General features: G+C 52.7%; 4 protein-coding genes across 4 annotated transcripts; 1 reads left to right on the top strand and 3 right to left on the bottom strand.

Annotated features, from left to right (window-relative positions):
- Positions 1–550: 550 nt before the first annotated feature.
- On the top strand, positions 551–4949 carry SPT6 (Transcription elongation factor spt6; the record flags this gene model as incomplete). The annotated part of the gene is made up of 4 exons (XM_053191312.1): positions 551–721; positions 779–952; positions 1003–4630; positions 4687–4949. The coding sequence occupies 4 exons, from the start codon at positions 551–553 to the stop codon at positions 4947–4949; spliced, it is 4236 nt and encodes a 1411-aa protein (XP_053051295.1).
- A 706-nt stretch (positions 4950–5655) lies between these two features.
- N0V96_005147 (uncharacterized protein) lies at positions 5656–8363 on the bottom strand (the record flags this gene model as incomplete). Its single annotated transcript, XM_053191311.2, has 5 exons — positions 5656–7424; positions 7497–7535; positions 7592–7784; positions 7842–7908; positions 7966–8363. The coding sequence occupies 5 exons, from the start codon at positions 8361–8363 to the stop codon at positions 5656–5658; spliced, it is 2466 nt and encodes an 821-aa protein (XP_053051294.2).
- A 2508-nt stretch (positions 8364–10871) lies between these two features.
- Positions 10872–11813, bottom strand: N0V96_005146 (uncharacterized protein; the record flags this gene model as incomplete). The annotated part of the gene is made up of 1 exon (XM_053191310.1): positions 10872–11813. One exon carries the CDS (start codon positions 11811–11813, stop codon positions 10872–10874), a length of 942 nt encoding a protein of 313 aa, XP_053051293.1.
- Positions 11814–12255: 442 nt separating this feature from the next.
- On the bottom strand, positions 12256–13963 carry N0V96_005145 (uncharacterized protein; the record flags this gene model as incomplete). Its single annotated transcript, XM_065757315.1, has 2 exons — positions 12256–13621; positions 13740–13963. The coding sequence occupies 2 exons, from the start codon at positions 13961–13963 to the stop codon at positions 12256–12258; spliced, it is 1590 nt and encodes a 529-aa protein (XP_065614084.1).
- Between the last annotated feature and the right edge of the window lie 2178 nt (positions 13964–16141).

Genomic DNA, 16141 nt, shown 5'->3' with positions numbered 1-16141 from the left:
GTCTTCGGAAATCTGGGATTCACATCAGCGAGCAGGGGACGCAGAATCACTTTGCACGTGGTATCAGAGGTGGCGTAGGTACCTTACGTAGTAAGGTAGGTACGGAATACCTTACCTCACAGGAATATCTTTCGGATAAACCGATAAGATAGACGGTTCTATTCGGAAGTCGGAATAACTATCACCAGCCACAGTGGGTCTTCCGGGTCCGAGGCTGAAGGTCGGGTCAGCGAACGAGGCGCGCTGGGAGAGCCATTGAAGGTCCAAGCTTTCAATTATTCCAAGTGCAGGCGTGCTGGAGAGGCAACTGAAAATTGCCTGGTCAAGGACGCCTTCCTTCAATTCTTGCCCACGTTCTTTCCTCCAAATTTGAGCGAACCCATCTCGACATCGATTCATTAGTCCGGGCACGAAACTTCTTTTTTTTTAATCAAAATCTTGAGCCTAGTCGAGCTCTCTCAGCGATCGCAACGCGCCTACCAGGTACCATCCACCGACAAGGGCGTCACTTTCACCACGCGCTGCGATTTCGATAATAGGCAACCTCAAGATGAGCGCCTCAATGCGTGACTTTGTCGACGGCGAGGCCGAGCTCGATGATGAGGATGAGGAGTCTGTAGATGAGGATGCCGATCCTAGATCTGCGCGCAGAAGAAATGCGGCCCCTGAAGACTCCTCGGAAGAGGAAGAAGACGATGAAGATGAGGAGGAAGCGCGCAAAGTAGGTGATGACCATTCAAATTACATTGACGACTGACTAACTATTTCTCCCACTCAGATTCGCGAGGGATTCATTGTCGACGAAGATGAGGAAGAGGAAGAAGGCGAGGACGAAGATGCTCACGAGCGAAAGCGAAAGCGAGAGCATCGCGACAGAGAAGAAGAAGAGCGGCTGGACGAGGATGACTTGGAACTTATCGGGGAGCAAATTGAGCGCAGAGCACCAACACAGGTACGATGCCCCATGGACTATCGTTACCGGCTGTACTAACGTATCTGTAGCCTAAATTCAAACGTCTCAAACGAGGACATCGGGACGAGGATGAACGTGGCCCCGAGCGACGTGGCTTAGAGGACATGTTCTCCGATGACGACGAGGAAGTCAACGACCAAAAACCCTACGGCCGATCGAACTACCGCCCCCAGGCCGACGAGTTCGAAGACTTCATCGAGGAAGATTACCCGGAGGATGAGGACGAACGAGCGCGTCAGCAGGAAGATGCCGAAGTCGCCCGGCCCCGCGACAGAGGAGTTGGAGGTGTCGTCGACACTTCCGGCCTCGACAAAGACGCCCTGGAGGACATGGAGGCAATCTTCGGTAATGGCGAGGATTACGACTGGGCCCTCCAAATGGAAGAAGAGCAAGAAGACCGCGAACGCGAAGAGCAGGTTATTGAGCTCAAGGACGTGTTTGAGCCTTCACAGTTGAAGGAGAAGCTCTTGACCGACGAGGACAACCAGATCCGATTCACGGATGAGCCTGAAAGATTCCAGCTGGACCGAAAGCCCTTCAAGCACTTGCAAATTAGCGCTGAGCAGTTCAAGGAAGAGGCCCGGTGGATTGCGGGTTTGATGTGGCCCAAAAAACTGCTCCAATCTGAACTACACGGACCCTTCACCAAGGCGATCGGCAAGGTCCTCGAGTTCTTTGTCGTTGACGACGTTGAGGTTCCCTACGTCTTTCAGCATCGCAAGGATTACTTGATCCATGCCAAGAAGACCAAAAATCCCGACCATCGCGACGACCCAGACGCCCCCGAATGGATTGTCAGCGCAGACAAGCTTCTTACTCAGGACGACTTGTGGCGGATTTTGGAGCTTGATATCAAGTTCCGTTCACTGATCGAAAAGCGGAACGCTCTGGAAAAGACGCTCGAGAATCTCAAATCTGCTGCTAGCATCAAGGACGATGTACTCGAGGATATGATTCCCCAAGCTGCGACCATGGAAGAATTGCAAGATTTGCAGGACTACCTCCACTTCCAGTACACGAACGAGCTCAAGGACCTGTCTTTCATGAACGGCAATAGCAATCAGATGAAGCGCCCAGGCTCCAAATCAAATCTTGTCGACAGAGTCAGGAGGAGCAAGGCTATCGGTTTTGTCCGTGCCTACGGCATCACTCCGGATCGGTTCGCTCAAAACACTCTTCGCGAGGGCAACAAGGTTTGGGCCGACGACGACAGTCAGCTTCCCGACGACCTCGCCGACTCCCTTACGGATGAAGAATTCCAAACTGGTGATACTGTGATGTACGCTGCTCGCCAGATGTACGCAGAGGAGCTGTTTGTCAACCCTCGTATGCGGAAGCACTTCAGAGTCAACTTCTACCAGATGGGCGAAATCAGCTGTCGCCGGACAGAGAAGGGCTTGAAGAAGATTGACGAGTCACATCCATTCTACGAGGTCAAGTATCTCATCAACCAGACAATCGCCGACGTTGCTCGCCAGCCAGATCTCTACCTCAAGATGATGAAGGCAGAGGAAGAAGGTCTCATCGAGGTTAAGCTGACGTTGGAGAACGACGAGGGCTTCAAGCGCTCATTGCGTCAAGAGTTCATTTCAGACAACTACAGTGAACTCGCGGATCGATGGAACGATGAACGTCAGAAGGTACTTGATCTCATTGTTCCCCGACTTTCCAAGATCATTGCCAAGGGCGTCAAGGAGTCTCTCCGGACTGCATGCCAAGAAGAAGTTCTCAAAGCCTGCCGCGAAGAATACTCAAAGAGGCTCGATCAAGCACCATATAAGCCCAAGGGTATGATTCTTGGCACACTGCCCCGAATCATCACTCTGTCCAACGGAATGGCCGATCCAGCTCGCGACCCTACACTTTGGGCGTCCGTTGAGGAAGATGGCCGGGTCATTGAGCAGGGAAAACTGGGCAATTTAGCTCGTGACGAGCGAGCTCGCGAAGAATTCGTCGAGATCGTCAACAGGCGTCGCCCGGATGCCATCGGTATTAGCGGATGGTCTGCAGATACTCAGAAGCTAGTGAGAGACTTGGAAAGTCTAATCAGCGAGAAGGGCTTGATGGGGCCTGAGTTTGATGACCCTGAGCTTGGGGAGTACCGCACTGAGCCTCTCGAAGTCATCGTGGTCAATGACGAGGTGGCTCGTCTCTACAAGGACAGCCCCCGAGCAGTCGCTGAGCACCCTACTCTCAGTTCCCTTACAAGGTATTGCATCGCTTTGGCGCACTACATGCAAAACCCTCTCAAGGAGTATGCGGCTCTTGGCAAAGACATTGCATCGTTAGCTTTCCATCCTTGTCAAAACCTGCTACCCCAAGAGAAGCTACTCAAACACCTTGAGTCAGCGATGGTTGACATGGTTAACCTGTGCGGTGTCAACATCAACGAGGCTGTGGGCGATTCTTACACAGCGAACCTCCTACCCTATGTGGCCGGTCTTGGCCCCCGAAAGGCTACAAGCGTCATCAAAGCCATCAACGCGAACGGAGGAGCTGTCGGCAGCAGAGATGAGCTGGTTGGTGACCCCGACAGTGGCAAGCTGCCAGTCGTGGGCCCAAGAGTCTGGAACAATTGTGCCAGTTTCCTCTTCATCGACTACGATGCGACCAACCCCGCCTCAGACCCCCTTGACAACACCCGCGTTCACCCGGAAGACTACGAGCTGGGTCGCAAGATGGCAGCCGACGCCCTTGAACTTGATGAAGAGGACGTCAAAGCGGAGACGGATCACAATGGACCTGGTGCTATTGTTCGAAAACTCTTCAAGGAAGACGAACAAGAGAAGGTTAATGAGCTTATCCTCGAGGAGTATGCAGAACAACTTGAGCGCAATTACAGCCAGCGGAAGCGCGCTACGCTCGAGACAATTCGGGCTGAGCTTCAAGCCCCCTACGAAGAGTTGCGCAGAAACTTCTCAAGCCTTGGTCCGAACGAGATTTTCACAATGTTCACCGGCGAGACCAAGGACACACTCGCCCAGGGCATGATCATCCCCGTCAACATCCGGGTGGTGAAAGATGACTTCGCCATAGTGAAGCTTGACTGCGGCATAGAGGGCCGTATCGAGTCGCACGATGGCCCCGACGGTGTCCGTGTCAGAGGTCTTCTCACAACCGGACAGACGGTGCAAGCCAAGGTTCTTGAGGTAAACTACAAGGACTTCTTGGCCAAGCTCTCTGCAAGAGAAGCCGAAGTCAAGCGCCCGTACAAGCGCCAATTGTACCACGGCCATGGACAGTGGGACGAGAGACTGGAGGCAGCCGATAAGGAAGAACTCCGCGAAAAGGACAAGACCACCGGACGCACTCAAAGAGTCATCAAACACCCGCTTTTCAAGCCGTTCAATGGATTGGAAGCTGAGCAATGGCTTGGTACCCAAGCCGCCGGAGAGGTCATCATTCGACCTTCCTCAAAAGGTAACGACCATCTGGCTATCACCTGGAAGGTCGCCGATGGTGTTTTCCAACATGTCGACGTGCTTGAGCTCCAAAAAGAGACGGAGTTTTCCGTCGGCAAGCTTCTCAAGGTTGGTGGCAAGTTCACCTACAAGGATCTGGATGAGTTGATCCATGAACATATCGAGGCTATGTCTCGCAAGGTGGACGAGATGATGCAGCATGAGAAGTTTGAGAAGCGGTCCAAGACGGATCTCGGTATGTGCCTCCGTAATTTACTCCCAAGATGAGCAACAACTGACCATGCAATATAGAGAAATGGCTCACCACATACATCGATGCCAATCCCAACCGGTCCGCTTATGCGTTCTGTATCGATCCCAAGCATCCCGGCTACTTCTGGCTTTGCTTCAAGGCGAGTCGTGGATCTCGTGTCAACTCGTGGCCTGTTCGTGTTATTCCGGGCGGCTTCGAGCTACTTAAGCAGAGCTACCCTGACATGAGAGCGCTGTGCAACGGCTTCAAGATCCGTTACCAGACCGAAATCACCAAGATGCAGAAGGGCGGTGGTAGATAGGGTCCAGCTGCTCGTAGCACAAGGCCTTCCGCCCCTGTGACTACTAGAGACTACATCACAGCTAGCTCGTCGCTTGGAGGCTGCTACTGAGAGCGGGATGACAAGAATGGACGACACTTGATAATGACGAAGAAGAAAAAGACTACTTCAAACGTGTGGGCGGTTGGACAGAGGCCGGATCCCAGTGAAGTAGTGCGTGGAATTTTCTTATTTGGGAACTCCTCGGTTCCCTAGAATCGGCTTTTGGGGGGTTTCACGGAAGCGAACGGGGGTAACACGCATCATCGTCATTCATGTAGATTAGTAAAAAGGCCCTTGAAGGTCAAAAAGCCAGTAGACAAAAATTGGAATTTCCCAACGACAACAGTCATCACTCAGCTCAATCATGGGACTCTCTCACATGCTTAACATAGGGTACCTACGTCAAGTTCTTCAGAGACCACTCATGGGTGAGATCTCGGTGCACGTCACGAAGCTCGATGCCTTTGAATGGAGAGTTACAAAGCAGCCGGGCAGCTAACTAGGTTTTATACGTCTCTAAGTCTAAGTTGATGTGCCGATCATGTACAAGTATTAACAAAAGGAAGGAGAATGACTGTGATCGATCTCTTTGTACCAAATTACACGTATCTCAACATACATTAAACATTGTTCTAACATCTACACCCATCAACATCGTCAAAAGGAACTAAAGCTTTGTAGTCATTTACAGAGCCAAGGCGGCGACGGCACCGATGGCCATTAGCAGAAAGCTGGCACCCGCTTGGACGGCCGCGTTGACGACGACGGCCGGTTTGGTCGGGTAGCTGGCGCTAGAGTAGCTAGTTGTTGATGCACCGGGGGCCGTTCCCACGGGCTTGGAGGCAGTGAGGGTGGTTGGCTTGGTCACCGGGACGGTGGCGTTGAAGCCAGGAGGAGGCTTGGGGATAGTGCCGTTGCCGTTGCCGGAGCCGGAGCCGTAGTTGTTTCCACCGGGGGCGCTGGGCTTGGGAGGGGTACCAGACGTGGAGACCGAGGAGAGGGTCTTGGTCAGGCCGGGGGCGGAGTTAGGGCCCGATGGGGCCGTGGGGACGACCTTTGTCACGATGGGTACCGAGGTGCCGGCGGAGGGCACCGACGTCGTGACGATCTTGGTGGTGACGCTTCCCACGGGGCAGTTTGTAACGGAGGGCGGGCACTTGGTGATAGTGTAGACGGTAGTGAAGGTGGTGGTTGAGACGCCAGGGGCAGGACCAGGGCCAGGGTTGGGCTTGTCGTTGCCCTTGACTGGCTCGGTGGGCTTGGGAGCAGGGACAGACGAGACGGGGCAGACGGTGGTGTACAGAGCGATAGTCTGCGTCGTGACCTTGCCGAGGTGGGCTGGGCAGTCAGTGACGGTAGGTGGGCATGCGGTGATTGTAGACACCTTGGTGGTGTAAACTGTCGAGGTCGTGAGCTCGACGGGAGGAGTTGTTGTCGAAGCCGCCTGGGTCTGTTTGCTGGTGACGACAGTCTTGGTGCTGATGGCGTCGCTCTCGGTGCAGACATCCTCGTCAGTCATGCTGTTGGACTTGATGGAGATCGAACCGGACGCGCTGGCGGTGACTGGCTTGGTGCCGGTCGCACTTGTGGTAATTGGGCCAGTGGGAGTGATGGAGGCGGAGGCAGACTTGGAGCCGGAGCCAGAAGCAGATACTGAAGCCGAGACTGAGATAGAACCAGATGCAGAGGCTGATCCAGAAAGAGTTCCAGAGGCGGTCTTGGAGTCAGAGGCGGATGCAGTGCTAGAGGCAGACGCGGTTCCAGAAGCAGAGGTAGTGCCAGAGACAGAGGCAGTGCCAGAGACAGAGGCAGTGCCAGAGACAGAGGCAGTGCCAGAGACAGAGGCAGTGCCAGAGACAGAGGTGCTGACAGACGTGTCCTTTGCCGTGACCGAGCCGCTAGCAGAAGCAGAGATGGAGGCGCTCGTCGAGGATGAGGCGGAAGCAGAGGCGGACGCCGAGGCAGATGCCGATGTGGAGATGGTAGTCGATGTGACCGCAGACGATGTCGAAGTGGAAGACGTCGAGGCGGATGATGTGGAGGCGGATGATGTCGAAGCAGACGACGTTGTGGCAGACGTCGAGGTCGAGGTTGAGACGGAAGTCGAGGTAGAGGTAGACGAAGAGGACGCGGAAGTCGTCACGGCCTTGCTGCCCTCCTTGAACACACGAATGTCCTTGATCTTGAAGTAGGTGTCCTTGTAGGCGCTGGGATTCGCCGCGACATACGACGAGCAGACAGCGTGGCCAGTGGACGCGGCGCACTGGTCCTTCCAGATGTACTCATTGCCGGCGAGAACGCCGCAGAAGTCAATGTTCAGAACAAGTCTCTGATCGGCAAAATGGCTGTTGATGTTGCACTTGTCATTGGCGATGAGCATGGAGGGAGTTCCCCAGGAGGAGGTATCGGGCGAGTCTGAGCCAATGTTCTTGGGAGCTGCGGAATGGGTCCAGGCTAGATGTCTTGTTAAAATTATCCGTTGTGTGTACATTCACATTGTAACCGAAGGCGTGGAAAGGTCCTTACCAAAGAACTTGATGTAGTCGTCTGTCCACTCAACGGCATCTATGTTCAGGAATTAGTTGAGGCCATCCTATGACTGATATGCTGGCTTCACTTACAGATACCACCATCGGAAGAGCCCCAAGGATCAGCAGAGGTGGCTGTAGTAGTACAGCCCTCGTTGGTGTATTGGCCAGGAGCCTGTTGATCACAGTTGGCTGTGTTGACCTTGGCCGTCTGCCCGGTCTCACTGATGATACACTGGCCCTGTTCGGATGTGAGGTAAGTGTGGGCAGCAGGCTTGTTGGCAGCCTATCGTAGTTGTTCAGCAAAGCAATTAGGATGCAAACATGCAGACGATAACCTTACCGCGTTGTTCCAGCCTTCGAAGAAGTCAAGCTCGCCCTTCTTAGGCCACGGAGAACCGTAGGACCAGCTTCGATGATGTTAGTATGGGAAGACCCGGGTATTCACTCTTGGACAGAGAACTTACAAAGCAGGCCAGGCACCGCAGACAGGCTTAGGAAGATGAGAAAAGCGGGCGACCATGAGAGACTTGTTGTAAATTGCCTTGCTCTCGAGTCTCACACTTGAACGACCAACACCGGGGAACTCGGTGATGTTGTGGGCATCAGGGCCCACGTAGACCTCGCCGTCGGCATTGTTGATGAGACCTAACTTCTGGGCGTCCACACGGGTGCGATAGTTGATGTAGCCCGAAGTGAGATCGACGTCATTATAGTCTCCCGTGCCATACTTGCTTTCGAAAAAGTCAAACTTGTCGAAGAAGTTCGTGGAGTCGTAGGTGTCATCGAGGACGAACTGCTTAGCGACAGCGTCACCAGCCAAGGCCAGGGCAGCCGTGCCTAGGGTAAAGAGTGAAGGTGCCATTATGGCTGTATTATAATTATCCAAAGAGAGACTTGATTAGGCTGTTTAGAGAGTAACGAATGACTTGACGTGAGATACGTCGTTGGACGAGCAAGAGTGCTCTAGGAGGTGCTGGACGACACGGCTGTTGGCGGATGTGGTGCGTTGAGGTGGACGGGACGAAGCCCATTCTAGGTGGACGAGGTGCCGCTTAAGATGTCCTGCCATCCCATTGAATGCTCGAGCATCTGTCCCGTGCCGCTGGTACGCGGGCCACTTACACGGCCAGAGGCACAGCGGCATCGCGGGCCAGACGTCCTTGAAGGGCTAAGCGAGGTTCTCGTCCTGGAAATATCCTCCTTTAGGGCCCGCTGAACAGAGTCTAAGGTGGCCTGTCTGGCCGTGTTGTACCATTCGCCATTGCAGTCTGTGTGTCTCGGAAGGGTAAGGAGGTTTGCAAAGGAAATCGTTTTCGTATGCACGACTCCCATGATGGCTACCGGAGCCAAGCATCGTGAGGTCCGGGCACCAGCCGGAGAGTCTACCTTGACTACGCCAAATCAGGTGCGGGAAAGGGGCACAGGAAATTACAGAAACGGCAAAGATTGACAGTGATTGGGGGGATCCCACGATGGGTGCCACGGGGGCGTCGAGCGATGCGGCTATGGTATTAGTCTCTTGACTTATGTCGGCCGATGGACTAACTCAAAGGGGATGTTGGTTGGCGACTATTGTTACTTCGAGGAGCGAGGTGCGGCTGGACTTGGTGGCTTTTGCGGCTAATTGGGCTATACGCCGCTCTTTCGGTTTGCACACTCTGTGGGTGGGAATAAGCTGCAGGTACGCACGCACACGATCCTGAGAGAAAACAAGGGTTCCTCCAATTCCCAAAGTACCGTGCATTTTGCTCATAAGAGTAGACTGCGGTGCCGTATGAATCCGCAGCTCCCTACCAGAGACCCTGAGTCGTTTTCTCAATCTTGCGCGGTTCCCGCATGTCATGAATCCTTTAGCTGGCAATCGCGGCCCATCGCGTCAAAGTCCGTGTGACGAGCGGCAGGATTTTGTTCCCCACGCTAGAGACTTCAGGCGAAGATGGAAATGCCATCCTCAACTACGATGCTATTCTCGGGTGTAGCTGAAGACGATAAGCATCGGTGCGTGAGTATGGCAATGCTTGGCAGGGTCTCAGCGCTCAGAAGTGGGTATGTGGGAGACATCACCACCATGGGAAAAGGGCTCAGAGTGACCCCATGATGGATTCGTGGGTGTTGTGGGGCTTCTCTTCCTACTTTGACCTATGCCGAATCGGATACAAACGCCGAGGCAGTAAGCATCATTTAAGCCCTTGTTGAGGTGAGTTCGGCGACGATAGCCGTAAACCCGCATCGTGCCAGGATCTTTTCATGAATTAGACGTCGATGTGCGGCACAGAGTAGGCAGATACGCATAAAATGGATCTTTTGTAAGTCGCCGGGGAGCGTTGTGAGAGAGCGGTGGATAATGTACATATTGGAACCGTGGAACTTTGGTGACCCCCCGTGCCCCCGAAGAAATAACTTTCCTTGTCTACTTCACCTATTCGTCACGATTCATGAGAACCAGCCATGTGGTAGCCCAACACTGGCGCGTCGAGTACTCTTTCACTAGAACTAGTTGAGTAGTATGATACCCCGGCTCTAGCGCTAAATTATCATGGCGGGACTGGAACCAAGACGAGGTGGGAAATAGTAGAGGGGCATAGGGGCAGCAGGTGAAATACAATCAACACCTGAATAGGAGTAGTGTCGAAGAGAACATTGACGCCACGCACTGCACAGAGGAGCGTTTGATTAAACAGTAGGCATCCACTGGTCCAGAACCTGAAAACACGGCGTTGCTCAATCCAGGATTGCGGGAATTGTGATGGGAGAGAAGGCCATGACTGGGAGACGTCGACTTGCCACTCACGTGGCTTTGTATTTGTTCTACCGAGAACGCTGAGCGGCGTGGCGGTCGCGAAAATCAGACCAGTCCGTGATTATCTGCGCCGCGGCGGTTCTATTTTGCGACTCGACTCGGCACAGGTTTCCTCATTCCACCCACTCAACCTCCGTCACTCCCGGGCAAAAGGGCGTGGAGGTGTACGGCAAGTCTCTTCGGCAAAAGACCTCCTATTCCCGCGAACGCGGTTCTATGACCCGCACAGCAGGTCTTTTGCTGCCATGAGAGCCTGTCTGCCTGCTCTCCAAATCTGGTGGTCTAGCGTTGCGTAAGTCTTTGTTTTTCCAAGAGTTATCGTTAATCGAAAAAGAAGACCGCCCCAATCGAAATGTCAGACAAAGTTGAGAAGATATATATAACGCGGTGTTTGTCGGCACTGCACCACTGACTCTGGGACAAGCCCTTCGCCTCCAGGTGCTTCGCTGGCCCCGCGTGCGTCATCATGTAAAGGGGAGTACACTGAGAAAGAGGAGAGACCACTTACACTGAATTTGATGTTGTTTAATGGGTATCTTGTTTGATGTGTTGGAAACTTCCTCTGTAAATTCATGTTTCCGGCCTGAATTTGCCACGCTTCTCCTTCATGGCATCGACCTTCTTCTTGTCCTCGTCGAATCTCTTCAGCATAGCGGCTTGTTCTGCCTTGCGACGCTCGCGCAATTGGAAGCGGTAGAAGTCCGTAGTCTCGTCCTTCTTCTTCGAGGCCCTGTCGATCATCTTCTGTCGGGCTTCTTCGGCCTCGTTCTTGTTGGCCGGAGCAACACGTCCACCGCGGACAACTGTAACAAAGCCGTCCTCGTCTGGCTCGTTGCGCAACCTCTTGGCCATCTCCGCCGCTTCCTTCTCCTTGCGGTTGAAAACGTTGAAGAAGGCGTGGACTGACTTCTGCGTTGCCGCCTTGTCACAGCGCGACAGCTGAATGTGTGCAGATACCCATTCGGATCCAAGCTCGGGCTCATCCTCGGAAACACCTTGTCCCCAGACGGGAAACTTTGTCGTCTTGTTCGCTTTCTTGATAGCCTTGAGCACGAGCTCGACGCTCTTTTCATCGGCGAAGAGAGCAATGGCGCTGCTACCGCTTTTCCGCAATCTTCTCGTCCAAGTTTCGGGCAGTCGCGCGATTTCTTCCTCCCGGGCTCTCTCCTCTGCTTCCTGTTCGCCGCGCTTGCGCTTCTTGCCTAGACCCATAATCTTCGCAGCATTGACTGGGTCGACAGCTGCGACATTCTTCCGATCATCCTCGAACGCAATGCTTTCGAAGCGGCCTGGACCGACCAGAGCGGAGAAAACTTGGCGAAAATGAGCTTCAGTGCTGTCCACGGGGACGTTCTTGAGGAAGAGACTTCGATCATCGATCTCGGTTGGGATCCTGGGCGCATTTCGTCGAACGCGGATCTCGTGAAGAGCGGTGATGGGGCACGATGGAAGTGCTGGGAGCTTCACTGGCAAGAGAACAAAGCCATCCCCCTGGGACTCGGCGGTTGACATGTTGGCGGGAACTCGGCTCAACGCAAAGGAATGTTGTCGTCCTATGGAAGTAAAGATTGAGCGGCCAGAATTCTCGCCGGATGGAAGCCAGCCTAAGAAAAAAGTTAAGGTGGGTCTTTTATCCTTATCAGAAACCACTTTCATTGGCCTGGCTCGACTAGATGGTCCGTGTCTTACAATCCACCACTCTTATCGTCGGTGAGGGTGATCTACACCGAAGTCGGTGAGGTTGGCGGATCTCCCTCCGTCTAGTTATTTAGCTTAAGGTAGGCAAGTCTTTGAAGTCCTTCCTGTGTCATTCTCAGAGTAATTGAAGTACGGTGGCACAAAACGCTCTGGCTTTAAAACTGTCTAGTTTTGAAATCAAATATGATGTGCCATCAACGTGAACCCGAATATATTGGAGTAATCTAGCAACGAGCGGGTTAAGACTGGTGTCCTATTAAATCTCAATAGCTATCCGACCCATACCACGACTCACGCAACTCAGCATTGACTCAAGTTTGTCGTCGCTAGATAGAGCTGTGCCTCTGTGATCAACTCGACCGCTCTTAAGTGCAACTTTGCAAGTTCCACAGTTGCCGACTTCGCAGCTACTTTCCACATCGCCCCCGATCTCCCGCTTGAGTACTTCCAGCAGCGTCTCTTCCTCGCCTACCTTCAGGACCTTTCCGCCTCGGTTCAAAACTTCTGCCTCGAATGGATCTCCCGATGTGTCGGCGGAGAAGGCTTCGTAATGTACGTCGCCCTCATCGAGACCACACTTCTCTGCGGCTATCCTTACAGCCTCGGTCATTCGCGTAGGTCCGCAAACGTAGACGTGGCTGTTCCACTTGAGCGTCTTCATGATGTCGCCGATATCCATCCTCTCGCCTTTGTTACGGTCATAAAATCGAACACTGCTCCCCAAGGCATCCAAGCGGGAACGGAATGGTATGTCGTCGTCTGAGCGAACAGCGTAGTGCATCTCAAAATTGTAGTGGACTTCGTGGTATGCCTCGGCAAGGACCAAAAAGGCGGTTATACCGATACCGCCCACGATGAAGACGTGATTGCTTGAGGCACTGGCAACTTGTACGTCGGTTGTCATTCGCCCAACCTGAAGGACATCGCCTACAGCCATAGAGTTGTGGAGGTAGAGGGATCCTCCACGGCCCTTATCCTCGAGAGCAATGCCGAGCTCGAACTTGTTGCGGTCCCCAGAAACGACGGAGTAAGACCGAAGGAGGCCATTCGGCAGCTTGAGCTTTGCGTGAGCCCCTTCGTTGAGATATTCTGGGTTCTCGATCGGGTTGACGGCTTCGAGAACAAACGATGAGATTCTCGGGGTTTGTCTTGTCTTTTCGATAATCTTAAAGTCTCTCCACTGGTCCCCCTTTTCCCTCTTGACTTGAGCTTTAGCCTTGGCTACTCGTCGCTGGAATGCGCCACGGCTTTCTTTGCCCATATCTTCAATTGATGCAAGCTCCTCATTCATAGCCGCATCAGTCTGGTTCCGGTGCAGGTACTCTTGAATCCTCTCGATGGTCCACTTAGGCCATTTACGCTCGACGAGCCTAATCTCGTCGCCAGCCTTGACTGTTCCTTCTTTTAAAACACGATAATACCAGCCAGTCCTGCTAGACTTGAAAGTCGTAGGCGCAAAGTTCTTCAACTGAAAACGATGGTTGAGCTTGTAACATGGTTGTCGTGGCAGACTGACTTGAAGCACGACTTCGTCACCAACGGCGACAACATCGCCAATGCATACATTGCGCTCATTCATGTGTCTGGTGACAAAGTTTTCGCCAAAAGCTCCCGGTCGGAATCTGTCCGCTGCAATTGGATGCTCTACCTTCCAACCAGAATAGTGAGAGGAGCAATCTAGACTAAACTTTCAGAACTGCGTCATGATGGCAGAATGCCTAAACCAGCATCACAGTGTACTCACAACCGTGTATCGCCTTATCCGGTCCACCATGGAAAGTTGGATCATGCTCGTCCGCATCGAGTCCGAGATATGATACGTGAATGGGGCCATGCCTCAAATCCTTGTCGATTCCGGACGTGACCTCTAGTCCGGGCATCTTCTTCATCACGCTGGTGCGAACTTCCAGCAGAGTGTCGCTGGTGAAGGGTGACCAAAGGTCGACTTCTTCGGTGAGACCCATAGTCGGCGGGTTTCTGAGAAAACTAGGGCTGATTCGTGCGTGTTGAAAAGGGCAAAAGCATGAAAGAGAAAAGTCGGAAACCAGGATGGAAGATCCTACCCAGCTAAGTCTCATTTGGCATGCTACTGTTTTTATGCTCTCCAATGGCCGTGCGGAATATCACCCCGCACAGTAGCAAGCTCTCCAATTGCAGAGTATCGAACAGTGAAGAGGAGGCAAATGTGTTTTGAACATTTTGGGACAGGGGTTATCTACCTCCCACTACGATATAACCAGCAGTGGACATAAAAGTGAACGGAAGGTAATATGCGTGTCCGCAGAATTGTGGAAGGCTCTTGAAACAAGCTCGTCAAGCCTAACCGTCATAAAGACGAAGCGGGAGTTCAGGAGCCAAAGTGTGTACTTCCCGTTTGACGTATCAAAGCAAACAATCCATTGAGCTGTTTGAAGATGACATAACTAAACATGCTTACCATATCATGCATGAAGTGGACCGAGGACTAAAAATGCCCTAATAAGCCTGAATATCTACCAAGGCAATGGCACCAAAGTACCAAAACACCCAAGTCAAGTCGTAAGCGCTAAGGTAGTCAGATAACGGGGTTCACCGGACAAATTCCCGGTGTGGAATACCCACATCTCCGGCCCCAGGAAGCGCAGGGGGGCAACGTAGTACACAGAATGCTAAAGATATTGGCCGAGGTACCGTCCATGTCGACCTCATCGAACTTTAAGGCTGTCAGTCTGTCGGAGATTCGGAGAAGCACCGGCCATGTCTCTACCAGCGGGTCAGGAAATTCTCATTGCGAATTGCTACACATGACCAAAATCTCTTCTGATGATCTGAGTAACTTGATGTAAAATACTTATGCATGGGCTGTTACCTATGTAGAGACTCGATCTTCGTTTACTGTTCTCCAAAGTTGTGACGCGTGACATTTGCAGTAACACATGCACCCCGTCGGGTTTCCAACCAACTTCAGGATCGAGATGATCTCACAAAGAGAGAGAGAGAGAGAGAGGGGCAAGGGTGTGTGATACGCTTGGGGCTTGGTCTGGTCGCCCTCTCTTGTTCTCTCAGTCTTTAAGAGGATAACGTTCAACGAAGAAGACAGGATGGTCTCAAAACGAAGGATATTGGTGTTCCGCGAGGCTAGTGTCTTCCACACAGACGCTGGAAGACTCGGAACATCCAGCCATCACATCGAATTCTTAAGCCTTCAGTCATAAAATCGAGGGGCCGGCGCGGTCGAGCCCAAGTCAGCACCCAAATCTTGGGCATCAACAGAGACCTGGTATCATGCCGCCCATGGCTTTCAAGCCTTTTCCGGATTTTGCACTTCTGTTGCGTGAAAACCCGTCACAGGGAGGGCACAAGCTACCCGACAGTGGAACGTGACCAGTGCCGTAGGAGCTGGCGCTAACACCCTATGATGCGAGACCTCACTGGAATGAGGCATCACTTAGTGACGCCAATTGGTGTCACAATGCCCGGCGAATAAGGCATGGACACATTGTTCGAGCCGACCGTAGTCCAACAATTGTGCCCGCTATTGGCTTGTCAGCTATGTTGAAGCTCTCGAGGCTCGGATGTTGTAGGAAGCAGATCGTGATGTAGGCTCACCACATCTGACATAGTTGCGCCAGTTGATGAGCCCGATTGATGTTCAAATCGAATCGGCCAAGCCATGCTAGCCTCATATTCACTGAACTTAGCAAATTGGGACTCAAGTTTGACGATGAGCAGGATTCCATTCGACACATACTTACGGATAACGGGCGTAAATTGTGATTAGTTTGGAAACTTCTCATGCGGCCGAAGTCGACCTAGTGGGACTGTTTGGCAAGGCGATGGTCCTTGAATGATGATGAACAAGGCACGCCAATAGAAAAGTAGCGTAGTCAGACATTCCACTAAGAATAAGAACATGCTGATGATCCTAAGAGCAAAACTTACGTCAGGGGTGTACACAGATGACGGAAACTGCTAGACCCAAGGTCACTAGGATGATACCTCGTGAGACGGTGACGATGCATCCAGGGAATGCTGAGAGAAAATTTGGCCTTGTGTTGGCCAAGAGCCGCAGAGCCGCAGAGTCGCATTATTAGTAGTCCATCCGTTGGAACAGTTTCGTCTCCGTTAATATGAACAGGCATGGCACCGTAGTTAGGAAAAGG

This window comes from Colletotrichum fioriniae, assembly GCF_027942845.1.
Source record: "Colletotrichum fioriniae strain IMI 355084 chromosome Unknown scaffold_5, whole genome shotgun sequence".
NCBI classification, from domain to species: Eukaryota; Fungi; Ascomycota; class Sordariomycetes; order Glomerellales; family Glomerellaceae; genus Colletotrichum; species Colletotrichum fioriniae.
This window is presented reverse-complemented; position numbering and strand designations above follow the sequence as displayed.